The sequence below is a fragment of the Peromyscus maniculatus genome, chromosome 1 (genome assembly GCF_049852395.1).
Source record: "Peromyscus maniculatus bairdii isolate BWxNUB_F1_BW_parent chromosome 1, HU_Pman_BW_mat_3.1, whole genome shotgun sequence".
Lineage (NCBI taxonomy): Eukaryota > Metazoa > Chordata > Mammalia > Rodentia > Cricetidae > Peromyscus > Peromyscus maniculatus.
In genome coordinates, this window is record NC_134852.1 from 86,929,434 (window position 1) to 86,952,511 (window position 23,078).

The window sequence follows — 23,078 nt, forward strand, 5'->3', positions numbered from 1 at the left end:
CAAGAAGGAACTGACTCCTTAGGAAAAAAAAAAAAAAGCCTTTCACCACTGTTCAGGGAATGATGATAGAGCTGCCATGTTTAAATAAATAGTTGACAGTTTAAAAGGTCATCTGAAAACTAAGGGTTTTATAATCCACTCAAGCATTGAAGATAAAATGGTTGCCAGACATAAAATCATTACAGACTCCTTGGTAGCATTTATTGTGGGTAATATAGACGTCATATGGCTGCATCTCTCTGGACTGTAGCATCTGAGAAGCTAAGTTTAGGTAATTTTTCCACCCAGTTTATTTCAAAGCTGATTTGATTTGGAAACAGCCTGGTAATAATTTTATTTAAGGTCATCTAGGGTTAGCTCGATGCCAGGGGCGTCTTTGGGAGCAGGCATTATTTCTGAGACACGTGCATATGTCTATGCATCCTGTGCGTGCAGTGCTCTCAGAGGGCAGAAGAAGGCATTGTATCCCCTGGACCTGGAGTTCAGTGAGTTGTGAGCCATCATGTGAGTCCTGAGAGTAGAACCCAGGTCCTTTGGAAGAGCAGCCAGTATTCTGAGCCATCTCTCCAGACGCCTTCTGCCTTTCTGAATGATAATTGTTTCCAACCTGCCCTATTCCTTTGAAGAGACTGTTTTGAAATTACTTTTTTTGCTTTTGAACTCTCCTTTAACGGGTAGTCATCTAATTAAGGAAACCCAGCTTACACATTTCAACATTACTTTGACTATTCTTTAGGCAGCCCTGTCTACATGTTTCTCTGGTCTGCGATGTTCACCTTTCATCAAGGGTATTGATTTGCTGTCCTGACTTCTAGGCGAAGTGTTAGCCGGCTGATTTTGAATACTCTTAAGGAATATAGCATAGACACGTTTAGGGTAAAGTCTGGGCTTTGGCATGGTCTCATAGCACGGATAACACCTGTTACTCTTTCCTGCAAACTTTACAATAGCTTTAATGAGCAGGAACAATCTGAGGATATACTACTCAGTATATTTACAGATTAATAATGGGTGTACATAAAATTATTTCAATAGGCAAATAATAAATGGAGAACAGGTATTTTCAATAATTATGTACCAAATAGATAGTACTGTAACAGTTGCTGAATTTTGATATTATAAACTCATTAAAGGTTTGACTCTGCTTGGTGTCTGTTTTCCTGGGCCTTGTCTGCATATCCATGATATTTTTATATTTATTTTTAAGATTATTTTTAACTGTGGGGGAGCAGGGGTACATGTCGGGGAGTATATGCAAATAAGTGCAGGTGCACTGGAAGCCAGAGGAGGCTTTTGAATTCCCTGGAGCTGTAGTTAGAAGTGGTTGCAAGCTGCTTGATGTAGGTAGGTCTAGTGCTGGAACTAGAAATCTCAGGCCCTCTGCAAGAGCAGTATGCACCCTTCAGCACTGAGCAATCTCCCCAGTCCCCTTTCTGCTTGCTTTATAACTTTCTATTAACTGTAAATTTTATTTAGCTTTTCAACATTCTCTCTCTCTCTCTCTCTCTCTCTCTCTCTCTCTCTCTCTCTCTCTCTCTCTCTCACACACACACACACACACACACACACACACACACACACACACAGACAATAGTAGAAGATAAATTAGATAGTCTTCATAGTTTATGTAACAGTGTTGTGTTCTTTCTATGAACTAATTGTTTTAGCCATTTCTTTCATATTTGCTGTATGTATATAATAATATAAAAAGCCCATAAGCTATGCATGATAATGTGAACCTATAATCCCAGTGGTCAGGAGGCAGAAACAGGATTAAACAATTTTGTAGCCAGCCTGTCTACATAGTAAGTTTCTCCTACATAGTGAGGCCTTATCTCAGAAAACAAATAAAAAAACAAAACTAAATTACCCAAAAATTTTAAGGTGGCAAAAACTGTTTTTGATACGATTTTTAATACCATGCAGCTCATAGGACCCGTGACTGTAGTTGATAGTGTATGTTCTCTTTTCCTTAAGATTTAGTATGGATACCACAAAAACCACTTTTTATCAAACTGATGCATATTATCCCTAATTCTGAACCTACTTAGTTCATGCATGTTGAGTTGAACATGGTTTTTTTTTTTTTTTTTTGGTTTTTTTGTTTTTTTTTTTTGTTTTTCGAGACAGGGTTTCTCTGTGTAGCTTTGCGCCTTTCCTGGAACTCACTTGGTAGCCCAGGCTGGCCTCGAACTCACAGAGATCCGCCTGCCTCTGCCTCCCGAGTGCTGGGATTAAAGGCGTGCGCCACCACCGCCCGGCTTGAGTTGAACATGTTTTGAGGATATGGTTATGTGACTGAGTATTGTGATTGAAAAGAGTTTTAAAACTGGTTAGGTTTTGGATTTGCATTAATATTTGAGGCAGATGGAAGTAGACTCTATGCCTAAAGATCCTCACTGACTGTTATTTGAAGATGCTTTTTAAAAACAAGGCTTTTGAGGCCTAATTTTTAATCTTATTTTTTAATATGGAAATCCGTGGCTGAGTAGAATCTAAATAAACTTACATCCCAGTTGACACACAGATGTGGTCAGAGGTTGGTGCCTCCTGCGTTAACTGAGAAGGCCTGGAAAGACAGTTCTGTCCAACAGGACTTAGCTTGCAGGTGCCAGTGGCACCTTTTTCCCGTGGTCGATTTTGTTTTCTCGTTCCCCCTCCCCTTTCTTTTCATGGTCATTTTTTAAAAAAGTGTCTTTGGTTTCCTCCTAGAAAACAAACTTGAAGCAGATGGACAATCTTGTGCCTTTAATGGTGACAGCACAAGGTTCTTCCAGTGTGCCCAGTGCACCAGAGACAGATGGCCAGCTCCTTCCCGGTGCACCAGAGCCTTCTGACCACCAGCAGCCCTCTTCTGAAGAAACTAAGAGCACTCTGTGCTGCCGAGGGAGTCCCGTGAGGAGGGCTGAAAGGCCCTGTGATTTGTCAAGCGCGGCTGAGGAGGGAAATGTAGCCTGTTCTCCTAAGAATAAAGATGTGGTGGGGAGGAAAGGGGAAGAGGAGGAGCCAGCATCTGCTGTGGACTCCAGCTCTGCGTCTCATCAAGACAACTGCCTTCAGAGCATACCCGACTGTGGCTTAAAGGCCACAGAAGGCCTTCCATCCTGTGGAAACAGGAATGAAGTAACTGGAACAAAACACTCTGGGGCGGCCACAGGTCAGCAGCCCCCGAGCAGCGGGGGCAGTGTGCTTCAGGAAGTCATGGTCACAGAGCCAGGGAGATGCCAGCATTCTTCTGGAAGGGAGCTACTAGACAGTTCTTCAGCAGATGCTGGTGCCCCAGAGGATGCAGGGGAACTAGAGCCTAGCTCACTGAACCCAAGTGCTGCCATCCAGAAGAATAAGCATCAGGTAGGGGAAGGCACAGAGGGAGGATTTGAGAAGTCTGATGTCAGCACGGCTGAGGCGTCCGGTGTTCAAGCTTTCCACGAACCTGTGGAGAAAGCCAATATTACAAACCATGTCTTTGCCTCCAGCACCCTGGGTGCCAACGTGGCTGCTGAGTCTTTGCCTGCCTTGAGTCCTGGAGAAAGCCTCGCTGAGAAAACTGGAAAGGAAACTCGGGAGGGAAGTTGTGAGCAGAGAACTGATGCTCTAGGTGTCCAGAGCTCTCTGCTGTTTCCAGCTGCTGCAGAAGACAAGATTTCAGGTGCACCAGCACCTGATACTCCCTTAGCAGGCCTGTGTGAGACACCATCACCCTTGCCTTTAACCCTTTCTGGGCCCAAACCAGATGGGATGCCAAACCAGAAATCAGAATCTAATTCATGGCATACTCCAAGCCAAACCAGCCAGGCGCTGCCCTGTTCTCCAACTGCGGCTGGTACATCTTGTGCTGAGTCTTCATGTCAGCAGAACACAGTGACTTCTAGTGGTGAGTCGGTTGTAAAACACTGCCGTGGTGAAGTTAGTCTGCCCGATAGCACAATACAGCCAAACACGCAGGATCCATGCACCGCCCTCAGCCCAGAAGACCCACAAGTGGACACAGTCACTTCTGACACTGTAGAAACTACCCAGGAATCTGTGGGGGTGTGTCCTCCCTGTGTTTTACATGCAGAGAGCCAGGGAGAAGATTTAAAACAAGATCCACCTTTAGCAAATATGCTGGAGGATGTTTCACCTTCGCCTTCAGTTGTCCCCCAAACCGAGAAAGAACAAGTGCCAGACCGGGTACCGCCACCAGGCAGCAGTTTCTCTCTGGCAAGCAGTCCAGAGAGTGAATCAGTAACCAAAGATGACGCACTTTCTCCTGTCCCCTCCCAGAAAGAAAAGGGAACAGCAACTCCTCGGCTCCATAGAGCTATAGCTTGTAGAGATGGCCCAGATGGAGATTCGAATGATCCTGGTAAGCTAGGAGACGGGGCCATTGGGCCCTCTGCTGTAGAGCTTCAGCCCAGCATGGGGAATACCAGCCCCGTAAGCCTTGGTGGAGATCATGAGGGCCCCGGGCCAACAGCGACACCCGAAGTTCTGAGCGACTCTTCGCTACAAGGTGTGGATAAAGCTGCTTTGGTCTCTGACTCTCTTCTGCCTGAAGAAGGTGGCAGTCTGGTGGTTCCAGAGAGCTCAGCAGCTCTGGGGCAAGACGACAAGGAAAAGGCAGTGAGGTGTTCCTCCGTTAAAGAAGACACGCATTCTTCAGAAATGTCAAGGGAAAACCAGCGAACACCACCTCCTGGGCAAGAGATAGCAAGGCCGTGTGAAAACCCTCTGGCAGCCGTTTGTGCTGGGGAGAAAGCAGTGCAGCCCAGTACCTCACCAGGCACACCCTCTGCCGGTCTGAAAACAGAAACTAAGCACAACAAGGAAGTGGCCCCACAGGTCTCCCCGCAGACTGAAGGTGGGGCTAGAAAGAGCCTGGTGCCACCTACAGCAAGTCTGGCTGTGGATTCCAAGCAGACAGCCTCAGATACAGGGCAGAGCAGTTCATCTCCGTTGCCAACTCAGCTTCCAGATGCATCTGAGGCCCTTCATTGTAATCAGCCTTCTGCTCTGGATGCTGGTGTGGATACTCAGTTCCAAGAGAAAGCCCATGCTTGTGAGGTAAGCAGAAATGTGATGGAAGATGTTACAGTGCCTAATACTTTATCAGCTCCTGCTAAGCCCAGAAGTGAGGCTAGAGCACACCCCGTCAAAGACAGTCCAGTTTCCGAGTTGTTTCACCAAGAGAAGAAAATGACTCCACGTCTGCCAGAAGCTTTACTGGACAAAGGTGTCACTGGCTCACAGGAAGTCATAACCCCAGAGATAGCACCACTTGATTGCAGGAGAGAAAAACTGGAGGGAACAGACCTCAGCTGTGCCACGAGTGACTCTAAGGAAGCCCCAAACGATGAAGAAACAACACAGCCTCTTGCCAGGGACCTCCCCCCAGGGACAGGACCCTCAGCTCTCAATGACAGTGTCCTCCCAGCTGACATGAAGCAAGTCACACAGACCTCAGTCCAGGGAGAGGAAAGGAACGCCACCTCTCTACCTGGAACCCAAGCTGCCCATGTACCTGTGGGGGCAGACCCCATAGAGGAGACCGCCACTTGGATAGTGGAGGCTGTCATCGAGCGAGTCAAGGCCTCCAGCACGCTGTTGACTAAAGGAACACTCAGTGACCCGTCGCTGTCCATCCCAGAGACTGGGCAGCTGCAGGACGTTTGCACAGAGAGTGCATGTGCTTCCCTGCCTGGGGAGACCCTGCCAGTGGACAATGCTCAGGCAGAAACCGCCGGGAGCTGTGTTGTGGAAACAGAGGAACCAGAGAAAATGGTTCCACCTGTCGACAGGCCTGAGCCAGCACCAGGTAAGCTAAGCGGTTCATAAAATTAACAGCTTCTGAAGCATGTTTCTGTTATGTACCGGTAAGAGTGTGGATGTCGTTGCTGTTTTAAGGTCTTGCTTGCTCAGTAGTGTGAGTTGCCAAGTTAATAGTCAGTACTGTCAGGAAACACGTGTCATCTTGAGTTGGACAGATTTTACTTCCTGTATTATAGACGCAAAGCTTGGGGTTTTTTTTTTTTTAGCTTACACTGGAGCCGTGACAGTGTCTAAATCCGGAAGACAGTACCTGGATCTGAGATGGTGTCAATCAGACAATTTAGTTCTTTTCTTTAGAACCACGGAACACAGTGCTGAAATGAATGTGCTTTGTCTACAAATTGGAAACTCTCCCAAGTCATTGTCTGGATGTAACGTAAGGGAATTTAAAGTCAGGCTGCCTTCCCAAACAGCTGTTTTCGAGAAGCACTCTTTTAAATGAACGTCTAAAATGGTGATATTAGGTCACTGGTGAAGTCAGGGATTTGTACTCCCTCCTTTTCCTGCCCGGGGAACAGACTCCAGGTTTGCCGCCTCGCCTTCGGGCAGAGTCTGGGAATGCAGGGTCCTGCACCGCACAGGGGTAGGATACAGGATTTCCGCCCAAGCCCAGCCTGCTGTGCTGCTGTCAGCCGGGCAGACCTTGTGTCTGCTTATCTTGGTGAAGCAGCTGCGCTGGGCAGATTGCTCAACACAGGCGGCCTGTTCCATCGGTGGGTAACCATGTCGGGAGAGAGCAGAGAGAAACGACCAGTGCTCAGTGGGATGAACCCGCTGAACAGAGCTTCTTACGGTTTTTGAGACTGAAGCTGAAACTGGAGTCGGAATGGCTGTCCATCTTGTCTTCTAAAGTCCCTGAAGGTCAGTTGGATGCAGACATTTATACACCACCTGCTACCAGCTGTACCATGCCTCTCTGATGCTTTTTTGTTAGATTTTTTTTTTAACTGTTGGCAATGCTTTTAAGTATAATACATGTTAGAATTGTGTGCGTGGGGTGGGGGGTGGAGGTGGAGAGAAATGAACAAACAAAAGTAAAGAAATTCTTTGGGAAGATGGGATTTAAACACAATGCCTATGCCCTGATGAAGGGCTTTTTGGCCGCTTCAAAGCCCAACTTCCAGCAGTGGTTTTAGGATTTAAGGAAGCTGAGGTGGGACTGTGGGTTTTTTAATTCAGTACTGTTTTAGGTTGACATCTATCTCAACATTGAAATGAGGTCTCTAATACTTAAGACAAGGCACCAGGACACATCTATTTTGGGGGCCTTGGCAGGTTGTCATTTCAAAAGCCTGGGAGTGGCTGTAAGATGATGCCTGACTGTTTTCCTTTCTTTGGGTGCTCTGTCCTTGGCCACCCTGGGTGGGATTAGTTCTCCTTCTTGTTCTGTGATCACAATTTGACCCTAGCAACTGTGAACTATGAAGTTTGTGTCTGTATCGCTGGATCAGAAAAGGTAATAAAAGGAAAAGGGGAAAAAAAAAAAACCCGGCAGAATCTTAGACTTTTGTTTTTAAGTATATACAACTGTAATAAAAATACTAAGAAATGGTGCGAAGTTCTGAAGAAAGAAGTTTTGAAAGTTAGTAAGTTCGGGGTTGGGTATCTTGTGTAGATGGGTTACTTGTTTTGTTACCAAAAGGACTCATAACAGGGTTGGTGCTCAGCCTCTAACTTCAAAAAAAAGTAGCCAGTGGTGAAAAATTGGTGCTTTCTTCACGAAATAGCCAGGGTTGAGGAAAGTCCCTGGTTACGTTGCCTTAGAAAAAAAAAGCACCTGAGTGTGATCTCATAGCCAAGGGTATTTTTTGTGAAGGTTGGGTTTATTCATGGATTGTTTTATGGGTTAAGTTTAGTTGTTGATTGGGAAGGATCCTGTAAAAGAAGGGAATGTGACCCTGGCCTCACCGAAAGCATTGATTGATCACCGAGTCTAGAAGGTTGTTGATGCTTGACCAAACCAAGCTAATTTTACAGTCTTCAGTGATGAGTTTACGGTTGTCGCTGGTCCATATTTCCCATTGATTGCACATAGGAAAGGTGAGGTGATGCTAAAAATCACATTCCTCGGTAAAATAAAAACCACATCCCCCTTCACACACACAGTTTGTCTCTCTCTCTCTCTCTCTCTCTCTCTCTCTCTCTCTCTCTCTCTCTCTCTCTCTCTCTGTCTTTCTCTTAGAAAAGGTTTTCTTCGAGGGTTTTTTGTAAAGGGGATTACTTCAAATTTTTTTTCTTAATGAAACTTGGTTTATGAAAGCTAACAGATTTTAGTTCTCTGGACAAGCAAACTTGGTTACCTATTTTAAATTGCTAGTAAGATTGTATAATTATAAAAGAAAAGACAGTAGGAAGAATTATGAATGTTCTTTTGTTAGGAATGTAACTTTCCCAATCAGAAATCTTCTAGAGGGTCACGCATGCTGTTACTGTGAATGTATCTTAATGTGATTTATTCTTTGAGGAGAGCAACCTCACTCTTTTAGATGGGGATTGCTTTTATTGCCAGAGTAGTAGCATTGGGAGATTATTAACAACCACGTGGAAATGAGGCAGAATTTCCATTTATATTTGGAAAATGAAGGTAAATTTTGACTATTCAATCAGTATTTCCTCTTTAAAGAAATGTCAGAAGTCTAAATTTGCCTTGAACATCATTATCATCACTTCCTGCTTTTGCTTGACCGTGTGGTGGCCCAGTAAGAGAAACTATTGCTGTTGGGTCTGTTGAGAACATGGTCAGTATAGGGACAGACTATTTAATACTGAAACAACAACAGAAAAATTAAAAAAGCTTTTTTTTCAGAGGGAAAAGAGTGTCTAATTCTTTACTACATTTTGCTTTTGGAAGAAATAATAGTTTAAAAAAATAATGTACTGAAATTATCCTGTCTTACTGACTAAATTGGCAGTAATAGACCAGGGTCTGTAATGTATTTTTTAAATGATTCTCATCCCAGAAGCTCATTCTCATTTTCAGTGGCTTTTATCTTACATTTTATCTGTACAAATATATTTTGCTATAATGGTGTCTACAATGTACTGCCTTATTTCAGATACTAGTCTGTACCCTTTAGTTTATGAGTTTACCGACACATGAGTTTTCATAGCTTTTCATGAAAAGTCATTAATAAAATGGACACTTAGTCGACATTGAGTTGAAACTCCTTTAGCTCTAGATTCATTTAAAAACTAGGAACCAGTCACAGAACCATGTGATAAGTAGAAGCTCAGTGTGGGGCCATAAACGGCACCAGCTCCTGCCATTTAACGGAAAACCAAACAAAACAGATGAAACCTGGAGTTTGTTGTGTAAATACTAAAGCACATAGGAACCTTTTTTTTTTTTTAAATCAAATGCACTCTCTCTGAATAACCCATATTCTCTTCAGAAATGCCAGACACTAAAACTGAAGATGAAGTGGATTTTCTGAGTAAAACCAGAGCTCCTTCTGAGGAGGAGGCTGTAGGAAATGGAACTACCACACCCAAGACGAAGCAAGGCCCTGGGACCCAGGCGGTAAGTGGCATCTGCAGGCCTGTGTGGACAGAGTGTTTCAGCTTGCTCTGCTTTTGTGATCTCTAGCCTCAGTTTTTGCAATAGGATGGCATATATCTGTGTTTCTTATCCTTCCTTTCTTGTCTGCTTTTGAACTGAAGGGTATGTTCTTCTTAAACTTGTGTTGGTGCCATCAAAGCTCTGGAATTGTCTCTCCTACACGAGTCCTTTGGAGAGGACAGTGAAAACATTTTTCCTGTGAGCACAAGGCTTTGAAACTGTCGGCACATTTACGGTGACACAGCAAGAATGTACACCAAAGGGCATCTGTGCGCCTCATTAAACATGACTTGTTCTTTAATGTCCTCATGGTGAAGGGCACCATAAAGTGTCTAAGATATGAAGAATGTCAGTGTTAGCCAAGAAAAAAGTTGAGTAAATATGTCCTTAGCAGCTTCATGAGGATTCATACATTGCAAATCCACCATTCAAAGAAAATATGCTTGGTAGCTCTTTTTATTTGTAGAGTAGTATACCCACCACTGCCCATATTTTATTTTTCGAGATTTATTCACGTCTATGTTTGTTTTGCTCACAAGTATGTCTGTGTACCATGTGTGTGCAGTGCCCAGAGACCCCAGAAGAGGGCTTCAGAAGGGCAGTCAGTGCTTTTAACCACTGGGCCTTCTATCCAGCCTGACTGTTTATGTTCTTGTGACATCATCATCTCAAAAACCTCGTACTCACTGGCAGCCTGCCCTGCCTTTCTCCCTTCCACTTACCTGCTGGTAGTCAGGAATCTAATTTCTCTTTCTATGCATTTGACTTTCATGAACTTCATATAAATGGAATTATAGAGCATGTGCTCATGCGCCAGCTCCAGTGACTTAGCATAGTATTTTGACGTTTCATTCATGTTGCATCATTGATTATTACCAGGTAGTATTTCATTGTAAAAATGTACCATTGTAAATAAGGTATGTATTTTGGAATGCTTTATGTTTGGGCTGTTAGAAATCATATGGCTTCTGTGGACATACATATTATGTAGACATGTTTTTGTGTACCTACCAGTGAAATTGTTGGGCCATATAATCATTCCAAATTTAATATTCAGAATTTTAAAAAATGATTATTTTAATTATTGGGAGAGGGATATGTGAGCATGAGTGCAGGTACCTCTGGAGGCCAGAAGAGTGTGTAGGATCCCTTGGAGCTAGAGTGATCTGGGTGCTGTAAATGGGACTTGGTTCCTCTGGAAGAGCAGCATATGCTTCTAACCACCGAGCATCTCTTCAGCTCCTTCAGTGGGTTTTAAAAAACATTTTCTTCTGATTAAAGTTAATAACTTGCAGATCAAGGAAACTTGCTGAGAAAACCTTGTATTCTGTACTTTGAATTTTGTGCTAGCCAAAGATGGGCTTTTAGAATGCTGACCAACAAGTTAATGTGCTCATGTACACTGCCCTTAGAAAGCCAGTGTGCCTTGGCTAGACCTGACAGTGTATTATTTTTGCCTTTCAAAGGCCAGAGTGGCATTTTCATTAAAATTACCACAGTAGGTAAACAGAACTGTACCATCCCAAAGTGCTTGACGTTATGAGATGATAACAAAGCCTCATTTTATTGGAGTACAGTCGTAAGAAGGTGCTGGCCGTCCCAACCCACCCCTTGTTGCAGATAATGTTCATGCCCGGATGTTTACTTGTATAGCAAGCATTTTTCAGATAAATGTTGCATTTGCCCCCCCAGGGAAGAAACGAGAATATAAGATTTGTGGGTGCATGTATCTTTGTTCCAGAAGCCCCTCAGAAGGGGAAGGAGCAAACTCAAGTCCTTGAACTTAGTGCCTCTAGTTTGGTTTGATTTGTTCTTTCCCAGTTCTTCTCTTGTTTCTTCCTGTAGTTTTAGGAGTTGAAAGAAAGAATACACTTCTGGTTGCTCAGCATACCTCATTGCCTGAAAAGGAGTAGAGCCTAAAAGAATCATGTGACTAGCATCAGAAGCAGGTGGAATCTGGGGCTAGTCTTTAATTTAGGATGGAGGGAATCTCTTACCTTGTATTTTGTGTCCATTTCTACCTGGTGCAGAAAACATATACCAATACAATTTTCAGTTCGTGAAAATTTTTCAGGTGTAAAGGAAGTTTTTGTGTTAGCAGCATTATTAAAATGATTGAAATCTGACCACCACTCCCCTCTCCCCTTGGTGTTGTGCCCAGACTTGCTCTCTCTGCTGTGAACTGAAAGGAAAACCCATGGACACAGACATCAACATTTTCTGTGTCTTACTTTCTTTTCCAATTTAACTCTTCTCTTTTTATCCATTAACTATATTTTCACTGTGTCAGAAGAGAACAGAGGTCTGTAGAAAAGTTAGCTTGTCGCCTTTGCTGTCACAGCTGGAAAGCAACAGTAGATGGAATGTTTCTGTGCTTTAGTGAACCCTTGTTTTAGACACTGAATTTTGAATTCCATATGATGTTCACAGCATCAAATATTTTTGTTTTAAATTTTTCCAGGGCTTAAAAAATAGAAAATATACTCAGACTTTTTTTCAGGGACTATACAAAACCAATAGTAGGCTACTGGCAAATAGTGTGTAAACTTCTGGCAAAAAGAGTACTGTGTACCAGTGAAAGTTGAGCAGGCAAGCAAGTGGATTTGTCTTTCCATTCCGTTCTGTCTTCTTGATTTTCCTTTTAAAAAATGTTAAGTTGGGCATGGAACTATACCCATGTAATCCTGGTACTTGGGAAGCTGAGGCAGGGGAATTGCCATGAATTCAAGGCGAACCTGGGCTCTGTATATCAAGACTTGGTTTTAAAACAACAACAACAAAAATTGTTCTCTTGTATAACCTCTAATTACTACACTGTAAATTGGGTAAGAGAGCTCAGTTCTGTCTGAGCTAGATGTTTTGGCTTAGCCTCTGTTTAATTCAATTTTCTCATCTCTGTTCATCATCTTAGCCTTAACGTTCTAGTGTCTCTGTTTAGGAAAGGGTTGACTGAGTTTGTGATTGTAGTTGGGGGTGGAGTGGCATTTGTTTAATGTTATTTAATCCAAACTTTCTGACACATACCCAGGCTTTGTTTTGACCTTGGGAATAGGCCAGTCATTGCTTCATTGAATTATTGCTTCATTGACTCGTTCTATTCCAAGTAGAAAACAGAACAAATGCGTTTGTCTGATGACCTGCAAGACTAGAATGATAGGGAATTTGTGGCAGTTTACTAATAAGTATAAATACAGAATCCATTTGAAGAAAAGCCTGTGGTTGATTTCCTGTTTTCTTAGTCCAGGTGATCTGATGCTTAGTGTGCCAACCAAGCTGTTCATATTTCTTACTCCTTAAGACTACTTAGCATGTGCTAGAAGTCCAACTTTAGAGAATAAGTGCTTTAAAATCATGGTACATACAGGAATTAGGCAATATTAAATTTGATGTTCCATGGTAGTCTCAGGAAAAACTTGAATGTTAAATGCCACAAAGTTCTGCAAATCTGTAGGTTGACAATTGTTCACAATCCAGGAGGCAAAGTTGTGAATGTACTTATAAGGGTCCCTCACATATAGCACTTATGATTGTGATTTGTTGAGTATTGCCAAAGTCTTATTAGCAGTTAGAACTCAGTACTAAACATTGATTCCTCTTACATATTGCATACATGTCTAATTTCAGGGGTCTCTAGATTGTCTTCTGGGGCCTTTTCACCCTTGGGGGTGGAGAGGGATGCTCAGAAATGTCTGCCATACAAGTACAGCCCCAGTTGAACATTACTCTTATTACTTAATAACTTCAGATTCTGATGTCCTATCATTGAAATGAGGAGTAGACAAGGATTCAGGCTCTGTTTCTACCTACTCAACTTCCATAATAAAAGCTTTGGGAATAGCATCATACAATAATTTAAGTTGGGAGATGTGAAAATTGATTTATTTCTGAGACCTTGAAAATTTGAACAGACCGTACAGATTATGGAACATCTTCACTTTATAGAAATGATTTGGAGTAATTAAATACCTTGTTTCACCATTGGTTAAACTGTCATCTGGGTTGTAACCCAAGTTTGTGCTGTTGAATGTTTCTGTTATACTGTTGTTCTTTCCTAAAGAGTCGCCCTAAGGGTATTCACTTGGTTTAGGATGAGTTTTCCTCTTTAAGACAAGTGTCCCTAAATGGTTCTTTTTTATATGCTTCGATTCTAACCTATTACATTAACTCTTTATGCTTTCTGTTACAAAAGGAGAAATTTCTCTTTCTGTTTAGGGTCAAAGTTGATTTATTTGGTTTTTTAATATCTTATATTCTTATTTAATTTATTTAGCTGGCTAAGTAACATCAAGATAGTATTTATCCTAATATTTTTCTAGACTTGAATTTTTTTTCCCTCCATAAAGAATGGCATGAAAAGGTATTGTGCTGAATGCCAAATGGGAAGTAGAAGAGATGATACTGTGTTTGTACTTGGAGAAACGGAGCTTGGGGACCATTTACCTTGAGAGTATGAGCCACTGGAGTGACGGAAGCATTTCAGATTCCTCTTCCCTCTCCCTTTGCTGAAATCTAAAATCTCCTTGTATAACAGTCATCTTTTATTTGTAAGATATGGCCCAGTTCATTCAGAAAGGGCTTGCTTGACTGCAGTATCTGTTCATTGAGGGCTCTTTGGAATAATTCCTTTCCCAAACGCTCATTGCATAAGCTTATTAACCATGTGGAACAGTTAATCCAGAAAGCTAGTGTATCTTGTCAGGATGCCCATGGGCCTAGCAGCCAGACACTCTAGAGCAAATACATCCAAGGACAACTATAAAATCCCATATGTTGAGGATTAGGTTACTGGGAAAGTATACTTTTGTTGAACATGTTTCCCAAATCAAGAAAGCATTTTCAGTCAGAACTCCTTTTTTTATAGTTAACTCACCTAGATATAAGATTAACTGAATTTCTATTCTTAGTTATTTTTACAGTATCAGCTTTAGTGTTCAAACTATGATCACTACAGTCTTGGTCTTGGATTGCCTCCTATTAACATCCTCTAGAGCTCCCTGTTCTTTTATCATTTTTAATGGGAACACAGTGTTTTCTCTCTCATCTTGAGGGGTAAGCTTTTGTTTCCACATGTCCAGGAGTTGAATCAAAAACATCTCTGCTTCTTGTTGGCTCTTCACAGCCTTCATGCTCAGTTGCAAGAGGAACGTAGCATAGTTGCTGGACTACTTGATGACTTAACTAGAAGGCTAATAACACTTTCAAGATGTCTTTCCACCATACCTCTCTACTAAGTTTTCAGTTTTTAAAAAGGACCTTTAAAGAATATGTCTGCCATCATATTTACATATATGTTTGTGGTCTTTTTGTCCCCCAGAAAAAAGCAAATTGGCTTCTTTCTGAGTTGCCAATAAATTTTCCCTACACACATTTGACATTTAAGAAAACCCAATTCCCTCCCCCTTAATTATTCCTTTTGGGTACAATGTTATAGCCAGCATCAGCCGCAGGGAAGCTTACCCCTGAGTTTTGGGTCAACTTTCTCTAAGTCCTAAACTGGAGAATTTCCAGGAAAAATTTTCAATCACTGTTTCTGTAGATTTTCAGTATAGTTGTGGAAAAGACAGGCCACTAGAAGATCTCAGACTGGAAAACCACAATGGTAAAAACTCTGGCTTTTGTGTAGAATTATCCAGAAATAACATGTATAATGATAGGACTTAATGATCTGGCTATACATTTTCAAATGTGTATATGACCTCGACTGATTTAATTTCCCAGTCTTCATTTTCTTATGTATACTGGTCTCTGGTAATCTCTAATATTTATTCTAGCTCTTAAGTTTTGATCAGCATATGCTTCCAACAAAATTGGGATAAGTTCACAAGTGTTGGGATATGTCTTGTGCATTGAACCAAAGGACAGTCGTGGATTTATAAAGATCAGACTATGGTTAACAACCAGATATTTAACTGGTCACTTTTTCCTTAAATGTTTTCCAAGTTTTTTGCTTTGGGGTCTTTAGTTATGTGACAGTCCAATGTTTTGTTTAGATTTTGAAACAGGGATTCACTCTGTACCCATGGCTGGCCTAGAACTTGGTATACAAGTGGGTCTGACCTGGAACTCAGAGGTCCAGGTGTTTTCAAGGAGTTTATGTTCATCCTCACATTGCCTCCTCTTGAGACAAAAGAAGATATAAATCTTACCACTCTCTTTGTCCATGTCACTCAACCTCAATTTCCCTTTGTTCATCCTTCTTTCATTAAAGTTGACAAGGAAGACTAGTAGTTAATCTTAAAGAAAAGTGAATGGGTCCCAGTAAACTAAGGGTTTAGTCCCAGTTCTGTTTAGTTGAGTGACTTTGCTTATTTATGGAGAGGCTTGGTTTCCTCATGTACATTTGGGGTTTTGATGCCTACTCAGTTATTTGCACTGACTTGGGTCAGCATACTTCTAGCATATAACATCGGTTATAAGCTGTAGATGATTTGTTGCCTCATTTTCAGTTAGCCCAAGCATCACACCTACTGTTAAGACCGTGAATAGTGGATGTTAAAAAACCTCTTGGAAAGAAACTACCAAATTTTGCCAGGCTATGGTAGTGATTTTTGAATGGTCGTTGGGTTTTTGTGTCACTTCAGGCTTATTCTGAAGGTGCCCAGTAATTTGTCCAGTGCTTGGTTCAATTTCTGTTCCCTGAGTTCTGTGTTTGGCCTGGAGTGTGCTGACATGAAAACAGCCCCTCTCCATGATCAGGCTCACACTGTAGCAGAAATAGAGAATTACTAAGCCAACAAAGAAGACCAAGTTTGAGTGCTGAAATAGAGTTCTGGGGTTATTTATTAAAAACCAACCTTTCAACACTAAATTCTTCCCTCTAAGAACATTCACTTTTAAAGACTGATGTTTAATTTTGTGTGATATGTGCTAGAAATACAGGTTTGGGTGTAAACATTGTTTTTGCTGGGAATTTGGAAGAGTGATCATGAGGCAATCTTAGGAAAACTGCTTCCAATCCTAAGTTCCTTATTAAAGTTATTGATGTAACATAATTTAGAACTGCTTTGTTTTGCTTCTTAGATGAGAAGGTTTCTCTATTAGAAAAATTGAAAAATAATATTATTTAATATGCAGAAAAATATATACTGTTCCTCAGAGTACATATAACAACCTACAATTTGGGCAGTTATAGACTTCTCATATTTGGTATAATATATTTGAAGAAGATGCCTAATGGTGGCTTCCTTGTTGACCATTGAAAGGTTAAATGTTTGTGTGTGGATGGAATTGTTTTAGGAGTATTTATTTCAAATCAATTTAGTCTCTGAGGCTTCCTGTGGGTTGATTCCATTTATTTTTTTTTATTTTTTTAATTTATTTTATTTTATTATATTTTACAATACCATTCAGTTCTACATATCAGCCACGGGTTCCCCTATTCTCCCCCCTCCCACCCCCTCCCCTTACCCCCAGCCCACCCCCCATTCCCACCTCCAGGGCAAATCCTCCCCCAAGGACTGCGATCAACCTGGTAGACTCAGTCCAGGCAGGTCCAGTCCCTTCCACCCAGACTGAGCCAAGTGTCCCTGCATAAGCTCCAGGTTTCAAACAGCCAACTCATGCAATGAGCACAGGACTTGGTCCCTCTGCCTAGTTGCCTCCCAAACTGATCAAGCCAAACAACTGTCACACCTATTCAGAGGGCCTAATCCAGCTGGGGGCCCCTCAGCCTTTGGTTCATAGTTCATGTGTTTCCATTCATTTGGCTATTTTTTTTTTCAATAATTGAGTAAAACCAAAATTTATTATAAGCCACAGTCGTCCTAGGGACCTCCATGCTATATATATAGCCTCCATGGTTCTATGGGTTGTGGTCTGATTATTCTTTATTTTATATCTAGAATCCACTTATGAGTGAGTACATACCATGACTGTCTTTCTGGGTTTGGGTTACCTCACTCAGGATGATTTTTTTCTAGTTCCATCCATTTGCCTGCAAATTTCATGCTTTCATTGTGTTTTTCTGCTGAGTAGTACTCCATTGTGTATATGTACCACATTTTTTTCATCCATTCTTCCGTTGATAGGCATCTAGGTTGTTTCCAGGTTCTGGCTATTACAAATAGTGCTGCTATGAACATAGCTGAGCATGTATCTTTATGGTATGAATCAGCATTCCTTGGGTATATGCCCAAGAGTGGGATGGCTGGGTCCATTTATTTTTTATTAAGACGGGCTTTCTTTTTTAGTCAACATGTTATATCAGATACATCAGCATTTTAAAAGGTTAGTTATTGCTTCTGCCTTTAGTGTTCATATAATCTAGTCAAAGCAAAAAAAAAAAAAACATATGCAGATAGTCACAGTATGTGAAACATGTAATGTCAGATACCATTAATGCAATGGTGAATCCCAAACAGATGTGTTTGTCCGAGGTGTAATGGTTTTTCCTGGGTAGTATACACATAGTGCAAGTGATACTGGAATTGAAAAGACCCTTTGCCTGCCTGCCTGCCTGATATAGTGGACCTGCAAAAATCCTAGAATCACATAAGCTCCAGAAAGAAGCCAGTTTGCAAGTAACTGATCTAGTAGGAACCCCAGGTTTAGAAAATTTGAGTAGGAAAGTAAGAAAAATACCACTTACTAGAGAAGCATGAACAACAGAAGTGTTCAGTAGTGTGTGTGGGAATGTTACTGTTCCTGCTTTAGTGTTTCCATTCATACAGTGAAAACTTCTCTTCTCCTGACCTTTGACGTCACACACTGATACAGGCCTTCTTCCATTTTGAGAACTCCTCAGGCTGTGTCACTGCATTTAGATAGAAACAGTTGTAAGAACATAATTTATGCTGCTTACACCAATGCACAGCTAGTCTTCCAAAAGATGTTAGCTGATGGGAGCTGGCGAGAGAGTTCAGTGGATAAGGGCATTTGTAGCCAAACCTGCAGACCTGAGTTCCATCCCTGGGAACCCATGTGGTGAAAGGAGAGACTCGACTCCCAAAGTTCTCCTTTGACTTCCACATGGGTGCACCTGTACATACATGGGGGGTGTAAATAAATAGTTATATATTTTAAATAAAAGAAAACCAAATTAGCTATTGTTGAAATACCATTAACAAACTTTATGTAGAGAATATTTTTAGAAGCACGTATAAATACCCCGAGCTTGCACCTAGCTCAAAAACAAGATTTAGGCAAAACACATATTGTGCTCATTTTCTTGTCTTTAAGTAGCATTCTGTTCTGGCTAAGTAGTGTGGATTGGTACCTAATGAAGTTATGAAAGACTTGTTCTATAGTGATGTGTAATCTTGGGAAAAGTTTTGCTTTAGATGTTACTTTAAAAAAAAAAGATTTATTTATTTATTATGTATACAGTGTTCTTCCTGCATGTATGCCTACAGGCCAGAAGAGGGAACCAGATCTCATTGTAGATGGTTGTGAGCCACCATGTGGTTGCTGGGAATTGAACTCAAGACCTCTGGAAGAGCAGCCAGTACTCTTAACTTCTGAGCCATCTCTCCAGCCCTAGATGTTACTATTGACGGTAGCTGAAAGAAATTTCTGAAACTGTTTAACCTAATTATAATAGGAATAATTAGAAAAAGTGTAGTTTCATAATGGATACCTTGGAAAATATTTGAATGTACAAATAAGACTTTGAGATTCCAGAAATTTGTGTTAGATGTACATGTGTAAATATGCATGAATGCATATATTTCTCTTATATAGAATCTAAGGTAACTTGAGTGTGGTGGCCCTATACCTGAAGAGCTTATACTCAATCAAAGAAATGGGATTAGGGGATGAACAGTAGAAAGTAATAATCATTTTATTGCCTAGGGAGACTAGTAGAAATATTTACTGTAATTGGAGACATCCTTCCTTTGATATTCTTTTTTCTTAGAGCATGGAACTAAATAAAAATGTAAGTATTTAAAGATCTCTGTGTTCCAGATTCTGTAACTATAGGACTCTGAAATTCTCAAGAAATAATTGTTCTCATGGCATCTGGATGTAAGGAATTTTAGTGATCATAAGGTTATACCCTTAAAATTGACAAGGTGTGAATGAATTTGTACCCTAGAAACCTCAGAGCACAAAGCATTGTTTGCCCAGCTAACTAGTGGTCCAACTTCTTCCTTCTGGCCTACCTTAGAATTCACCTCCTATCACCAAACTAAGCCAAGGTTTTTCAGAAACCTCCCCAGTAAAATTTCTCCAAGAACACTACTTGTTCATTGAAGAGATCCATAGATAGGTCTATCTCTACTGCTCAGTTACCCTCTTCTACCTCATTGATTCTTATAGCCCTTGCTCCCACACCCATACTTGGAGGGAAATTATGGGAAGGCTACAGCTATATATGTCCTCTTAATCCCTTTTATGGCTACTAAGCCTTGCATCTGCTACATTATGGCTTTAGAATACTTCCTTTTATTAAACTGCCATCTGATAACAAGTCCTTGGAGGCTTATGGCTGGACCATGTGCAAATCACACTGTGGAGTGAGCTCTATACATTGCAAATTTCCATCTACATTATCTTCCCAGAGTACAGTATCTTTCTTTTTACATATGTTTGTTATACTTGCCATCCTTGAAACCTAACAGAAATAGCTAGCTACCTTGAAGGCACCATTGGTTCCAAATGAGCTGCCTGCGTGAGTCATATTTGCATCATGAGTGCATAGCAGTCTGATTTGCTTATTGATGTTTTAATCAGTAAGCAGTGTGAGAAGAGAAAACAGCCTGGTGCTTTCCATTTCCATCACTCAGGCTGTCTCCTGGTAGACAATACCTGTTTTCTTTTGCTGCTATGAAAATAACTTCTGAGAAATGTGCTTTGGCCAGTTTTATTTCTTACTGTGTGTTTGTAAGTGTATGTACATACACATATTAAGGGTAGAAGTTAACCTCAGATGTCATTCCTCAGACCTCATCCACTCCTTCCTTCCTTCCTTCCTTCCTTCCTTCCTTCCTTCCTTCCTTCCTTCCTTCCTTCCTTCCTTCCTTCCTTCCTTCCTTCCTTCCTTCATGACAGGGACCCTCAGTAGCTTGGAGTTTATCAAGTAGGCAAGGCTGGCTGACTAGCAAACTGTAGGGATCTACCTTTCTCCAGCTCTCCAGTGCTGATATAAGAGTGTGTGCACAACTGGGTTTTTTTTTTTTTTTGATGTTTGCTTTTGTTTTTCTGTTTAATTAAAACATGAGCTCCCCAGCACACGCACACACACATACTCACTCACTCACTTCAAACAAGCACAAGCAAACATGAGTTCTGGGGTATTAGACTCACATCTTGATGTAAAAAGCACTTTACCTACTGATTTATCTCTCTCAACCCAGTCTGCTCTATTTTGACATCTTTAATTTGTTTATTAACTATCCTTCCATCTGTTGTATTTTGATCTTCTCCTGAACCATCTAAAAGCCAATGTCTTTTTAAGTAAAATGAGAGGATTGGCCTTTAGTCACTCCTGGCCTTTGGAGATTGGACCAGGGCCTGGGCCATTCTGGGGACAGAGAGTGTATGATGAGAAGCCCCAGTGTGCAGTCTTTACTTGAAGGCAGAAATATTATTCTAAAGACCTTATGGTTATTTTCTTCTTATTCTACCCTTGCAAGGCCAGAGGTTATGGAAAGCCCTAGGACATCACATTGGTAGTTGGGAAGAGAGAAACCACACACACACACACACACACACACACACACACACACACACACACACACACACATTTTATGAGTCCTTCACTTTAGACACTTAGAATGAAATTACAACAATAAATTGTAATGTTGGAGTATGTCCCTTCATTTAAGGGATGGTGTTGTTGTGTAGTTACCAAATTTGCCCTTTACAAATCTCTACTGCTATGTGTGCTGAACATTGTAATAGAAACAAGATTCTACCAAAAATGGGTAAAGTGAAGTTTGGACAGTCACTCAAGACAGTTTGCTGGGAGAAACGAATGAGGTACAAACATGGGCCAGGTGGATCTGAATTGTCTTTTGTTTAGATCTGGCTCTACCATGCCCCTCCTACTTCTTGAATTATGCTGTCAGACGGTAAGTAGAATTCTGAGGAAATGTTTCAATCAGGATTTTCCCCGTTGACAACATCGCTTTTCTTGAAATAGGGAGTCAGTGCTTTCATTACAATTCTAAAACATGATGTATGTGTCATGTATTTCGTTTTTGTTTTCATTTTGCCATGGAGCAGTTCCTGTCCATAATGTCTATGTGCACAACACAATAGGCTGTGTTCCTTCTTAGGAGTCATTAGATTTCCCTAATAGGATGATAGAAATGGGGATTGGAGCTCTGGCCATCCTCTCATTAGTGCTGAACCCTGGTGCTGTGTCTGCTTCACATCAAGCCCACTGAATTGATTTTCTTCTCTGAGACTGTCCTTTCTTCTTGGAGTCAAGAAAGGGATGAAATCGTTACTTGGCCCTTTTATAGTTGCTGTTGCAGCTGAATCCATGTAAAGGAATACCCTGCAGTGGTGGGGGGGATGCATGTATGTTCCAATTAAGGCTGTGATCTATAGATTTTTGGCTTTGGCCACCCTTACCCCTCTCCCACAACCCGTTAGGTTCCTGTGAAATCACCAGAGATGTTTGCCATTGGTGAGGTATGATGGGACACACCCTTAATCCCCAGTCAAGGGGCAGAGTCAGGTGCAGGCGTATCTGTGACTTTGAGGCCAACCTGGTCTACTTAGTGAAACCCAGGCCAGCCAGGGCTACAAAGATCATGTCCAAAAAACAAACAAACAAACAAACAAAAGTGTTAAGAATACAGATGATGACTGTCAACTGCTGCTTAGTGTCAGAGTTGCCCTTGCTTGCTTTGGTCTCATACTGGGAGATACTAGTATTTTTAGCTGGCTTTAGGGCAGGTGGTTAGAGTGGGTGAAATAAGTAAACCCCTCAGTGCCTTAACATACTCAACTTTTGTTTTATTGCTTATGAGAACCTATACTGCCATATGCCTGTCTCTTGGCATGACATTGAGAAGGAGCCAAAGGTTAAATAAATTAATGCAGATCCTTTAATGTTAAGACTGACCTCCAGGTCAGTCTTGCTGGGGTGTGTGTGTGTGTGTGTGTGTGTGTGTGTGTGTGTGTGTGCGCGCGCGCACGCGCTTGGGAGGGTGTTAAGATAGAGTCTCACATAGCCTAGCTGGGGCTGTCCTGAAACTTGATCTGCAGCTGAGAATGATACTGAGCTTTGGAGTCTCCTGTTTGTACTGGAATTACAGATCTGCATTTCCGAGCTCAGCTGAGCTAGTCTTGCTGTTCTTTTAGCCTTGAACTCTTCCCTGCAGGTTATTTTATACCACTCTGCAGAAACTGACTGATGTGAGAAGCTACCTTGATTCTTCTTTTAAGTTCTTCTAGATTAGTCAGTAGGAGCCTATAGGAATAGGAAGGAAAGGAGCAAAAAACAGAAGGGGAAAAGGGAGCAATTAGTGTGAGGACAGGAAAGAGGAAGTAACTGAATTTACCTTACCATGCAGTATCTGAGGCTGACCGCATTCCACAGGTGTAAGATCGGAACTGCCCAGGAATGATGTGGATTGTTTAACCTGAGGGCTCAGCAAGCTCTCTGTAGGTTTTTGGTTTTTTGCAGTTTCATACAGTCTGTCACCCCAGCAGAGAACGGGCATGGGAATGGTGCACTTATAAAAAGAAGAAAGGCTAGTGAACTGTTCCTCTGAACAGCATTTACCATATAGCCAGCTAGTGCAGTGTAACAAAG

The 23,078-nt window shown here is 41.5% G+C and overlaps 1 protein-coding gene across 12 annotated transcripts in view; it reads left to right on the plus strand.

Annotated features, from left to right (window-relative positions):
• The window catches only part of Akap13 (A-kinase anchoring protein 13), a 302,662-nt gene that overhangs the window by 150,896 nt on the left and 128,688 nt on the right, over positions 1–23,078 (plus strand). For all 12 annotated transcript variants that reach the window (XM_076545251.1, XM_015996510.3, XM_042278208.2 and 9 more), the window contains exons 7-8: positions 2,713–5,797; positions 9,204–9,331. In XM_076545251.1, coding sequence (XP_076401366.1) covers positions 2,713–5,797; positions 9,204–9,331 — 3,213 coding nt within the window. The remainder of the gene's footprint in view (positions 1–2,712; positions 5,798–9,203; positions 9,332–23,078) is intronic.